We start from the raw sequence: 13,738 nt of genomic DNA, 5'->3' as shown, positions 1-13,738 counted from the left end.
TTACCACCAGTGTGCTTGTAGACTTAGAGCTTCACTCATCTCTCATATCTAGAGGGACTTTCAGAGAATAAGAGCCGCAACAGGAATCAACGAATGGTAGTTGGGGAAGCTTCCTGACCAGGATGCCACAAGCAGTGTGTGGATGTCACACCCACGGGTTCCAACTTGGAGGTTGCAGGTTGTTTAGGTCTTGAAGGTTAAAAAGGGGGAAGGGTACATTTACTGTAGTAAGAGTAATACAAGAATAGCAGTTCTCATTTGTTGAGTCCTTACGAATAGCATATGCCAGGTGTTGTTCAACATGTTTTACATTTATTAATTTATTTAATACCCTATATACCACCACTACAACTATATAAAGCTTTTACTACTCTTATTTCTGTTTCACAGGTAGATTAACTGAGGCATGTTGTGTGCCATAGAGTTGATTTCAACTCATAGCACCCCTATAGGACAGAGTAGAACTGCCCTGTAGGGTTTCCTAGGTTGTATTTTTTTTTTTTAATCTTTATGTGGAAACCCTGGTGGTATAGTGGTTAAATGCTATGGCTGCTAACCTAAAGGTCTGCCATTCAAGTCCACCAGGCGCTCCTTGGAAACTCCATGGGGCAGTTCTACTCTGTCCTATAGGGTCGCTATGAGTCGGAATCGACTCGACAGCAGTGGGTTTTTTGGGGGGTAATCTTTATGTGACCACATGGCCAGGTCTTTTGCCCCAAGGACCTGCTGGTAAATTTGAACCACCAACCTTTCGGTTAGCAGCCAAGCGCTAAGCCATTGTGCCACCAGGGCTTCTTAACCAACCGAGGCATAGAGAAGTTAAATAATTTTCTAGGTCTTGCAACAATTAAGTGCCAGAATTGGTCAGGAGCTCAGGCAGTCTGGCTTGTAGCCCATTTTCTTAACCACTGGGCTATACTGCCTCCCACTGGCTGTACAATCATAATACATACCTTAATCTCAACAGCTTGTTAGATCAGCACTGTTCAATAGAAATGTTATGCAAACCACATATGTAATACTAAATTTTATAGAAACCATATTAAAAAATAAAACCAATTTTAATAATACACTTTATTATTTAACAGCCGAGCACATTAACCATTTGTACCACCCAAGGACTCTGATACCCAGGACCTGAGAATCAGGCGTAGCACTGACCTGGACTCAGTGAGCAATACACACACAGCGATGAAGACAGTCCTCTTCTCCCACCTAGAAATACATCTTTGGTCTGAGCATCTCCAGAAATACCAAACAGAGTATGAAAAGTGAGTTTCTATTCTGTAATACATGCTCTGGTATTTCTGAGTCAAAATCTTTCCTTGAAAATTACATGATTCCCAATGACTTTAAGCTCTTAAAATATCTCTGCTAGACCATCATCTATTCTTCCTTCATTCCCTACTGGAGAGCCCCCTTGATTTACATTCTGACTACAAGGTCTTGGCAAGTTTCATCTTGCTTTCAGCAGGAACATGCTCTGCCCCACCCCAGACGTTTCTCAGTCAAATATGGAGCCAGTACATATTCTCTTTGACGCGAGCCTGCTGCTTTCTTCGCAGGAGTATTGCTAACCTATTAGAGGCAGCCATGGTTCATTTGCAATGCCAGACTACAGTTTTTAGATCTTCATACCTACAGTAGCTATTTCATTAGCTTCTTTACTTATTTCTGCATAATCTCCTTACATGGCTCTTTTGCCAAAGAATAAAAGGCCAGGGGTCACACTGTCAGGGGGTCATTAGTCCCGCTCAAATTCAGATGGGCTTTAGATCCTTCCCTTGAAAGCAGTGTGACTATTCCTATATGTATAACTCTCCTTATTAAATATCTAAAAGCAGTAAGAGTGAGGATAAACTAAGCATGATTCATTTCCTCCCCAGATATCATGACTTTTGCCTCACTTTGCAGGGGGATGAAGATATTTAATGATAATTTTCATGTGGATTTTTTTTATGTAAAAGGAGAGCTTAATTATAACGTTTCATTAAGAAATGTATCATCTCCTAGGCATATTGCAAGGCTATTAGTCATTCTGCTGTCAATGAGGGAAGGCACTGTATAATTGCAAAATTATATTAATACCATCAATAAAGAAAAAAAAAAAACACTGCCGTCGAGTCAATTCTGACTCATAGCAACCCTATAGGACAGAGCAGAACTGCCCCAAAGAGTTTCCAAGGAGCACCTGGCAGATTTGAACCGCCGACCTCTTGGTTAGCAGCCGTAGCACTTAACCACTATACCACCAGGGTTTCCAATACCATTGGTAGCATCAAAATAACATTTTACAGAATGTTGAAAGGACCATAGAGAACATCTAATTTCCCAAACTTCCCTGAAGATAAGAATCACCAGGGATACCTTTAAGAATAAAAAATCTGTGGCCCTACCCAAGACCCACTGAATCAAACTTTCCAGGGCAGGGGCCTTGGAAGCGGTGGTTTGATAAGCATAAGCATCCCAGCTTCTTCTTATCGGTGGAGAAGTTAAAGGAACACAGCAGTCCCATACCTTTATTTTACGAATGAGGGTCCTGGAGCTCAGAGAGATCAAGGGACTTGATGGAATTCAGTAACTGTAATTCGGATGGGAATTGAACACTGAGTACTATCCAGGAGCTCGGCTTCTAGCCAAAAGAGTGGCAGTTCAAACTCGTCCAGTGGCTCCACTGGAGAAAGATCTGGCAATCTACTTCCATAAAGATTACAGCCAAGAAAATCCTGTGAGGCAGTTCTACTCTGTGGCATGGGACACTATGAGCCAAAATCAACTCGACGGCACCTAACAACAGAGCACTCCATTAGGGTTAAACAAATAATATTTAAAAGTCGTGATTGTCTTCTGTCTATAAAAGTAAGTGAAACAAACAAACAAATCTGTTCAGGGGTAGCTTTTATTTAGTTTTTAATATAATCTCCTACATTGCTCATGATTCAAGAGAATCTGTGAAAAACTAATTACAGACACACACACACACATTCCATTTCTGCTTTGTCATGTATCCAAAAGAGACCATCTCTCGTGATTAAACTAGAGTCTTTTTCATGGTCCTTTAAATATCCCATGTGCATTAATTGTCATTAATACAATTAAAAAGGTGTCAATATTTTCCCTCTACTGAAGAAAAAGTAGGAATGGAAAATTTACTGAGAAATGTTTTCACTGTGTCAAAACGTTAATTGTACCACCTTCTTAACATAATTTCCTTTGTTCCCACAGATTGTCCAAAGCCTCCAAACATCCCCATGATTATATTGGGCGTTTCACTGGCTATTCTTCTCATTGGGTTTGTCCTACTATGCATTTGGAAGCTGCTGGTGTCATTTCATGATCGTAAAGAAGTTGCCAAATTTGAGGCCGAACGATCAAAGGCCAAATGGCAAACAGTATGTGAACACTTGGGGGCCTCTCCTGGTCTGGGGGGCAGTGGGCCTTGTGGAAGAGATTGGGGGCTCAACTTTCTTCTGTTCTAAAAGAGAGTTAGAATGTTCTGTTCTTTCTCTACCTGACTCACCATGTACCCCAACAGCTTTGACTTCTGCTCTGCTTTGGGGACAAAGGTACCTCTGTCATTATCAGAGACCCAGATGAGTTTCATACATTTGTCTCTCAGTGCAGTGGGGCTTTACAGCCTTCTGGAGAATCTCATGGAGTCTCTGAGTGGTGCAAATAGTTCAACACTCAACTACTAAGCAACAAGTTGGCAGTTGCAAACCCACCCAGAGGCATCTCAGAAGAAAAACCTGGCAATCTGCTTCCAAAATGTCACAGCCATGAAAACCCCATGGAGTGCAGTTCTGCCCTGCAACACACAAAGTTACCATGAGTCAGAATCAACTCAACAGCAACTCGTGGCAAGTCTTATGAAACACATGATTTAGCTCCTTAGGGACATCAAGGAAACACATTTTATCAGTACTTCCTCACCAGCAGGAGGACCCCTCAGGCCCCATTTGATAAAGCATAGGTGCTGTATCTAAACATTTCTATAAACTAGTTGTGTTACAGCTAATGGAATAATGTTCATGAGCGGTATGACAGTTCATGACAATTTCCATGGAAATACATCTTACTCATAAGTTTACGAAGCAAAGTTAAAAAGACTTTTTTTATACCAACCAGTTAGTTTTTCTGAATAACATAAATTTTAAACAGCCACCTGAAGAAAATGTATCAACATTTAAATATATGTTCTCCATAGATATAATTTAAGTGTCTCCTCTTCACAGCAGGCAAACATAAAACAGGACTCCAATTTTCTGTTTCTTTTCCACCAGAGAGATAATTACATTTCTAGAGACCCACAGAAGCAATTTCATGGTTTAATTTCATCTCTCTATCTCTAATGGTGTGTCCAGCTATCTAATAGTAATTATCTTACATTGTCGATTCTAAAAACAGTCATGATATCATTGGGAAAATATTGTCAGACACAATGCTTCTTTGAGTTCACCTGCCCAGATAAATTGATGCTAAAACACTATTTTTTTCCCCCCTCTCTAAGTCTATAGTGGTGTCTTCAATTCCTAAAGCAATTGGAATTTTCTATTTTGGGTAAATTTATCTTGATAAAGGATGTTTATATTTTATGTAGTTACTTCAAACTAATCATAATATATGGTGCAGGACAATGGACAGTGAAAAATTCTACCTACTTTATCTTTCCACTAAAAATGCCTTTATATACAACAAGCAAATGCAATGTATGGATCTTGATTTGAACAGTCCAACTGTAAAATTATATTTTTGAGACAATTGAGAAAATGTTAGCATGGACTAGGAATTTATGATTGACTTAATTAGATATGATGATGGCACCATAGTTTCAAGCATCCATGTTTTTTAGGAATGCATATAGGATTGAAAGGAAATGAAGACTATGGTTGGCTTTAAAAGACTTTGGCCAAAAGAGAGAGAGGGAGGGAGAGATAGCTGAAGCAAGTGTAGCAAAGTCTTGATAATTGTTGAATATGAGTGATGGATCTATGGAGGTTCATGACACAGTTTTCCTCTTTTTTTGTATGTATGTATAAATTTTTCCTACTTAAGCAAAATCCTTTAGGAAAGTAAATTATGGCTTTGCAATGAGAATATAATTTATCCATCCCTAAAATTTTTTAACACCATACAATGTAGCCTGAAGGGTGACTTGGTGACTCTGAAGATCATGTTAATGAGGCCAAAGTTGTGAGACAGTCCACTTCACCTGACCCCCCATGGCCACAGAGTTATTTTTAATTCTCTCCAACTGTCAAAGGAGTGCCTGGCAATAGACAAAAGGGAAACCAGCTAAAAGAATGTGGTTAATTTGGCACACACACACACACACACAAATAGCATCAATTAGTTTAACAACCACTAGCCCTGTGAAGTAGTCTTGGTATTCCCATTTTGAAGGTAAGGAAACCAAGGCTCAGAGAGGTCAAGGGGTTTCCCAAACTCCTCCCGTATGGCGGAATGGAAACTCTACTTGGACCCTGCTCTTCCAGGCACAGCCTTTGACTGACCCTCCTAGAAATAATAAACAGGCGTTCTGCAGACAAGCACTCAAGCAATTATATGATGTGTATCTACTAACCAGCACATTTTAATGTTCTCATACAAAGGCATAAGTACTGACAAATGATTAATACCTCTTAAAATAACATTTTAATTAACAGTTAATTTCCCCAAAACATGAATTGTTCTCCCTTAGGATGTAGAACATGACTAAAATTCAAATGCTGAAGTTTTGCTGTTTCTTCATGTAAAATGGGACAAAAACATGCATTAAACAGATAAAAGCATAAATGAAAAATATTATTCCCTTGTTAAATTGAGTTTCTTTGAATAACAAATATTTGATGTTCTTGAATAGATAATGACTGGGTAATAATTATTCACTTGGATGCAAAAGAGCTTTAATTCAAATAATTCAATTCAAATTTCACTAATATATCTTCCTTGGGGGGGGGAAGCAAAAAGCTGATCAGTGCATCCATTTTGGGGTTTTCAATTAAATTCAGTTTTTATCTAAACCCTATTCCTTCTTCAATAAGTAAACTTGACTGGTTTTCAAAACTCAGGGGACTCCAGGGACAGAAAGGACCTATCAGGTCTCTTGACCCATCAGCCGCCATTGGACAACAATGCTCAAGGCAAGAAAAATCTTTGTCCTTGTCTTCTGAAACATTTCATCATAGCAATAAAAGGTTACCTTTTTATTATAATTTTAAAAGTAACCCCTCCTCATCCATATTTTTTATGATTGAGCTTTTTTTCTAGAATGACAAGTCATTAACTAGAGGCAAAGAATGTTCAGCCTGACATCTCTTGTAGCCATGGATTGATTTTGTACTGTGCTGAGCAAATCAGGTCTTCATTTGGCAGTTAGGCAATCATTAAGGGAGCCGTGGGTCATGGCAGAGAGCTTTCTCATTACCACTTTTTCAAGCTCTAAAAATGTGCCATTGCATTTGCAGAATCTACAGGCTAAATTAGAACCCCTAGACTCCTGGGGTAATCAGTCTGGTCACCCGTATGTGGTTGATCAGATGGTTGAGGAGAAACCGACCTTGTCTGAAAATGAAGTGCAGACCCACTCAAAAAGGAGCCAAACCCTACCTGGCACCTCAGTTGGAAATTCTGTTTAAGGAGGTTTTGACCTGCGTAGCACTACAGGAGGCAGTTTTGGATATTTCCATACTTCCTCTCACAAACAAAATCCAATCTGAGCTCATTCTCCTGGATATTCCTTTTAGAAGAACAAGAAACACTCTATTATCCCCCAGAAATAGGTACTTGCTCTTCCTCTACCTTTAAACTTTCATCTTACCTCCTACAGTATCTGCTTTATCCACCACCGCCCCCCTCGCCCACCATAGTCAAGGCCTAGGCCCTATAACTAGTTTTACAAAGGACTCACAGAATATTTCAGACCTTCAAAAAACAAATTAAAACTGTAAAATCAAATTTAAATATTTAAATGTCTACAAAATAATACTATTATTCAGTCAATTGTAACTCAAGTCCCCTCCTTTATAAACCAAAAACCAAACCCGTTGCTGTCGAGTCAATTCCAACTCATAGCAACGCCATAAGACAGAGTAGAACTGCCCCATTCGGTTTCCAAGGAGTGCCTGGTGGGTTTGAACTGCCGGCCATTTGGTTAACAGCCAGAGCTCTTAACGACTACACCACCAGGGTTTCCAAAAAAATATAATTTATATGCACTATAAAGGCTGGGGAGGTAACGTTCGAATCTGCCAGGCGCTTCTTAGAAACTCTTTGGGCAGTTCTACTCTGTCCTGTGGGGTCGCTATGAGTCGGAATCGACTCGACGGCACTGGGTTTGGTTATAAATTATATTTAGTGTGGGATGTGGGTGTATTTTAATGTGTTTGACATGATGTAAGGTGCAGCCTACAAACAAGGCCTACACAGACCTAAGCTGACCCTACTCACAGTCTGATGACTATTTTCAGAGTGTCTTTTGTTCACTAAGGCTCTCTTGTCCTCCAGGACAGTGCTTCACCCATCATCACCAATCTACAACCCTTGTATTTCCCATCTTTCTTCTTAAATTGGGCCCCTTTTTCTTCTGTTAACAAATATAAGCCTCAGGTCTCTAAAACTACATGGAATTCCATGCATGACTTTTGTTTATAAAACATTTCCTGGCCTCTCCAACTCATTGACCTTAGCTTAAGACCACATCAGTCTCTTCTTCACACCCTCCAAATTAAGTTCAACTGAGTTCTTTCTACTGCTGGACTAAATAAGGGCTGAGGTTTCCTCAGAATTATCCAGGCTGATTTCAGTAGCAGAAGCAATATGGTGACTTGACCTTCATCCATTATCCAGCATCAACCAGTAAACCTCTTTCCCATTTGCACTTTTTACAGAGATAACCATCTCTCCCCAAAGGCACAAGAATAAAGGCAACCTGTCACTTAGTCAGAGGTCAGGTCAATGGTTCTGGCCAACACTGAAATAGGTGCAGGTGTGATTCCCTGCTCACAATGAAGACACTGCAGAGTAAAGGCAATGAGAGGAAAGCAAATGTTGGAAAGGCCCGGAAATGCTTTCAATTGTAGTCATTTCTTATGAGAGCTGAAAGAATGTACCAGGAAAACAAATGCAATCATGTTTCTTCAAGTCTGTGCCTATGAATTGCTACCTATAATCTAAACTCTATAATCCATGGTGATTGGAAGACCAAAATATAAAATTTAGTAATTTAGAGGGTGAGAGGTGGTACTCAGACTTGAACTCTTAAATGGGCTTAGAAAATTTAAGAACACAAAAGCCCTGGGAGAAAATATCTTTAGAACCCTCTCTGGGACTTAAGTCTCCGGGTTGGGCAAATAGTTAAAGTACTCAGCTGCTAATTGAAAGATTGGAGGTTTGGGTCCACCCAGAGGCACCTTGGATGAAAGGCCTGGTCGTGTACCTCCATAACATCAGCCATTGAAAAACCTGTGGAGCACAGTTCTACTCTTATACACATGGAGTCTCCATGAGTCAGAAATGACTCGGCGGCAGCTGGGGGGACAAAAAAGGACCTAAAAGATAGGGAAATTCCAAATAGAAAGTCATAAATTGGAACTAGTAAGAAAAGGCAACCATTAGTGAGCACTTACTATGCGCTAGGCACCATGCTAAAGCACTTTTCTTCATGGATGAGGTAGGCACTTTTGTAATCCTTCATTTATAGATGAGGTCACCAAGGCTCAGAATTGCTTAAAAAAAAAAAAAAAAACTTTTGCTGTTGAGTCAATTCGAACTCACAGCGACCCCGTGTTTTACAGAGTAAAACTGCGCCAGGAGATTTTCTTGGTTGTAAGACTTAGGGAAGCAGATCACCAGGCCTTTCCTCTCCAATGCAACTGGACGAGTTTGAACCACCAGCCTTTAGGTTATAAGTCAAGAGCAAACTGTTTGCACCACCCAGGGACCTCGAGTTGCTTAAGTAAGGTCAGGTGGTATAGTTAGGGTTTGAACACAGGCTGTCTGATGTCAAAGCTTGTGTGGCCAAATTTGGGATGTGGGAGAGAAGAGCTGTACTTTTTCTAGACACCTTGCACCTGCCCAGAACAATTAAACCAAAAGACAGAAATTAGGTGATCATGCTACATGTTTCTTCAAACACCTAGAGAGGCTTGGTCCCTATGGTCCATTTGGTGATAGCACCACTGCGGTCACCACCTGGAAACACAGCCACAGCCCAAAGTGCACAACTGAGCTATCAAGGCCTTAGCACACAACCTCCCCACTGCACCCAGAGCAAAACCATCTTGCCTGACCTGCCTTGGAACCTATACTCCTACGTGAACTCGGTGTCCTACCACACCAGCCTCTTGCAACTCTCTGCTCTGCACACTTTCATTCTCTAATGAGCAAAATATTAGCTGGCCTAGGAATCTTTCCCTGATTCCCCTAAGCAGCTAGCTGCTCACCCTTCTGAGTTCTGATCTCACTTTAAAAGTAAGATTATTTATGCTCTTGTTTGATTCCCCTTACCAGTAACACATTCCTCAAAGGCAGTATCATTCATCTTTGCATGCTTCTACCAATGTCAGGTGCCACGTTTTCTACTTTTTACCTTCCACTTCACTTTTGGGTCACCTATCAACGTTCATTCTATTCACTCAACAAACACTGGATACCTACTACGAACGAGGTACCGTTGTCAGCACTGGTAAAGCAACACTGAACAAAACAGCCAAAGTTTTGTTTCATTATCTACAAATTTGTGTGTTTTCAAAACGAGTGAGATTTTTAGAATGCATATATGGAACTGGTTCCATGTATTACAAAATAAAATGAAGGTATATAAATTTAAACATGCTACAAGTATGAAATATCAAATTAATCTCAGTTACTCAAATGGCTTCCAATGCTGAGCTTGACTTTCCTTTCTGATTTGTAATATACAATCGAACTATTTAGAGATATTAAAATAACATAATAAAAATATACATACTTTCATTTGAACCTCTTTTTTTTGTTTGTTTTCTTTTTAGGGAACCAATCCACTGTACAGAGGCTCTACCAGTACCTTTAAAAATGTAACCTATAAACACAGGGAAAAACAAAAGGTGGACCTTTTCACAGATGGGTAGGACTATTTTATGCACAGAAAAAGTCTGTTTCACTGATATGAAATGTTAATGCACTATTTAATTTTTCTTGCTTTGTTCCTTCAAAATGAGGTTGGTTTAAGATAATAATAGGTCATTCAGAGATCAGTCATTGTCTGTATGAAAGTTAGAGACTGTGTTGGCAGGTTCAAAATAATCAAGAAGAGAAATATCCTTAGCAAAGGGGTGACTTTGGGCTCATTGGAGAAATATTAACTCTGTTGCATGAATGCATCAACAAATCATCAAAATGATTCATGGGGACCTGGTCTGCATTTGAAAAGTGTTTGAAATAAGAATCTCATTTGTTTCTGGAATACAGCAAAGTCACAAAGTCCATTGCTCACATTATATATCCACATTTGCCAAATAATTCTAAACTTGTAGTAGAGTTGCCTTTTCCTAAAGAAAGATTTTTAAAAGTCTATGAGAAATGAAATTGTGATTTTATTTCAGCCGAGAGAAGCAATTCTTGTAAAGCTATCCCAAATGTAAGAATGAAAATTAAGTGTTCCTCATCTTGGTGGGTTTGTATGTATGTAGAAATCAGGTACACGAACAAGTTTTTCTTTGTTTTCCAGATGAAGAAGTAATTTATACATTAGGAAGTTACCAGAATAAAACAAAAATAACAAGGCTATCACTTAGTTTATTTTTAATAACCTGAGAAGTAAACCTCTCTGTTCAGTTTCCCTCTTGACCCTGAGTTTTCAAACTACTGTTTCTCCCATATTTCTCAGTCCATTGTACTCAGTTTTACAATCATCTAAAAACTATAATCATCCCACGAAAGCTTTGATTTTTAAAAAAATATTTTACTTTTAATGATTTGATATTTTATTCAAAGAGCTCCAAGAATACAAAAGGAACATAGGTTAAAGGGAATAAAGTTTTAAATAGTTTTAAATGAAATGCATCAAGAGTACACAAGTCCGTTATGAGTAATAGGCTTTTCTAGACACATTCTTTTCACATCTGCATAACCCAACCTGCACATTTCCGCTGCACATGGTAGATATGCATCAGACATTTGTTTTGAAAAGTAATAATTTACTTGCAAAATATATATGGATAATTAAAAAACCAAAAACCAAACCCATTGCTATTGAGTCAATTCCAACTCATAGCGACCATATAGGACAGAGTAGAACTGCACTATACTGTTTCCAAGAAGCACCTGGTGGATTCAAACTGCCGACCTTTTGGTTAGCAGCTGTAGCTCTTAACCACTACACCAGTGGGGTTTCCATATGGATAATTAGGGATCCATAAATTAATTGAAGAGATAAACTTTGTAGAATAATTATTTCTTATAGTTAATACTACTTTATGCAGCACTTTCATCTCATTTGATCCTCACAGTTGTGATAGAGTCCAGGAAAATGTTAGCCCCATTTTACAGGTAAGGAAACTAAGGCTCTGAGAGTGAGTAGAACGGCATCCAGAATCTAGATCTTCTAACTCCAAGCCATTTCCTCTTTCCACCGCACGAGACTACCTTTTTTGTTAGTGAAGTGATGGAAAGATTTTGCTAAACAGTAAATATCAATTCTTTGAAAACGTACTGACACTAAACAAATAGCATTTAAACTACTAGAATACCGGTGAGGCATTGTACTTTTGTGCAATGTTTATTACCTTTGAATAAACTGTAATGTGAAGCTTTTTATTAGCTAAATAGTTCATTATGTAATGAAGGCTTCATGTTTATCCATTGGATTGTCAGAGTATTCTATATTAAGTTTCTTGAGTTCTTCTACCACATAGATCTCTACACGTTTGATCACATGGAGACTTCCTGTTTTTGTTTTTTTTTTTTTTCTGGTCTCTAAATAACTCAGGTAAATCCAAAACTTGGGGAATATACTGCTGTATTATAAGAATTACTAACTAATCACCTAAGAAACCTGCAGGAATGATGTAACTACTGTGTTCCTGACTGAAACCCAGGGTCTGGGGAGAACCTATGGCAACATGCAAGTTCCAATCCTGACGGTACAGCATTAGTATTCACCTCTACACCGGACTTATTGTGATATTTTTGTATTATTACTGGAATGGGATTTTAGAAAGTATAAGTTTCCTTTGTGTGTGTACTGGGAAAGGTAGAGAAGACTCTGCTCTTTCTCTGCATATTGTTTTGACCCAAGGCTGGACCTTAAAAAGGTCAAAACATTAACAGTAGTACTTCTGTTCACTGAAGAGTTATGTTACATGAAGATAAAATGGTTTTTTTGTAAGTTGTTTTATTGTATTTTGTGTTGACATAAATAAACTTGGTAATTTAAACAATGAGCCCTAGGTGGATGATACTTCCTTTTTTTTTACTGGCACAAAAACCTCTTCTTGGATTTCTGGATCCTTCTGTGACCTGCTCTGACTGTTGGTCTCAGTTTGCAGACAAGGAGAAGAACAGAAAGAGGCTGCCACAGAAGGCAGGAGACAAAGCAGGAAATGGCTGTAATTTGCTGCGTGGTTATAATATCTACATCATCAGGACTGGAAGTTACCCTACGTTTTGTAAAATCAAGTCTTCAAGGGTCAGTACTACTATTTCCTGAACACCCATTTGGTAGATTCCATGGTACCATGCTTATTTTACAAATCAGGAAAAATAAGCATAAGAACCAAATGCCCACAAGAGGAGTCAGCTTAGAAAAAGTCATTTTCTTAGAAAAGGCAGGGGAAGCCAGGTCAAGAGTACTTATATCCTGAAACACACTGTTTCTTGTAGACTAAAGGCTGAAAGTCTGAAAGTTCAGAAACGACTCCCATTTTGATTAGCACTGAGAAAGTCACATTTCTCCTTAATTTTTCTAACTCCAAGATGGTGACAATGTCTGTCTCTTCTAGTGCTATGACAATCCCTGACGATAGTATGGGCTCAATAAATTCATTCATTCATTCATTCAACAAATGTTTATTGAGTACCTAGTGTGTGCCAGACACTGTTCTTATGATTTTGGATATAGAAAAGAACAAAAGAAGCACCCCTGTGCTCCCAGGTGAGGCAGAAGATAGGAAACAAACAAATACACCTATCAGGGCACTGGGCCCAGTTTATGTATACCTCAGATCCACTTGGCCCCACCTGCCCCCAGGCTTAAGCCACTTGCCCTGTTTCTAAACTGAAGCTACCCCAGCATCAACTGGCATAGTCCCCTGAGGTGTAGATTCCCAGCTTCTCCTAACTCTCCAGGGGTGGGGGAGCCACAGCAATTCCTGTGCCCAAGTGCAGAGTGGTTTCCCCAGCTGCTGCCCAGAGGGACCACACAACACAACAGGCAAATGCAGGATGTTAGCATCCTAAGGAATGAACTTGGATCAGTGACAGAGACAGGAAGGATACAGCAGGCAAACTGGCATTGAGCGGCCAGCTGTTTTCTGGGACGAAATGGCTTTGGTAAGGCACCATCTCTGTATTTGTTTTCCCTCCTCCCTACTTAACCTCCCCCCGCCCCCCTTTGAATCTCCCAATAAAGCGTTAGCACATAAATTTGCTTCAGGAGTTTTTGTTTGTTTTATAATTTTTATTGTGCTTTAAGTGAAAGTTTACAAATCAACTCAGTATCTCACAAAAAAACTTATATACACCTTGCTACATACTCCCA

The 13,738-nt window shown here is 39.2% G+C and overlaps 1 protein-coding gene across 3 annotated transcripts in view; it reads left to right on the top strand.

Moving 5' to 3' along the window:
• ITGB6 (integrin subunit beta 6) overlaps nt 1-12,452 on the top strand; it is an 85,075-nt gene extending 72,623 nt beyond the window's left edge. For 2 of the 3 annotated variants that reach the window (XM_049887286.1, XM_049887287.1), the window contains 2 exons: nt 3,226-3,392; nt 10,011-12,451. In XM_049887286.1, coding sequence (XP_049743243.1) covers nt 3,226-3,392; nt 10,011-10,109 — 266 coding nt within the window. In that variant the 3' untranslated portion in view covers nt 10,110-12,451. Of the gene's footprint in view, nt 1-3,225; nt 3,393-10,010 lie in introns of all 3 variants that reach the window. The other variant, XM_049887288.1, reaches the window with a different exon arrangement.
• Nucleotides 12,453-13,738: the final 1,286 nt, after the last annotated feature.

This window comes from Elephas maximus, chromosome 6, assembly GCF_024166365.1.
Source record: "Elephas maximus indicus isolate mEleMax1 chromosome 6, mEleMax1 primary haplotype, whole genome shotgun sequence".
Taxonomy (NCBI): Eukaryota; Metazoa; Chordata; class Mammalia; order Proboscidea; family Elephantidae; genus Elephas; species Elephas maximus.
The sequence above is the reverse complement of the archived record's forward strand: the minus strand, read 5'-3'. Positions and strand labels throughout refer to the sequence as shown.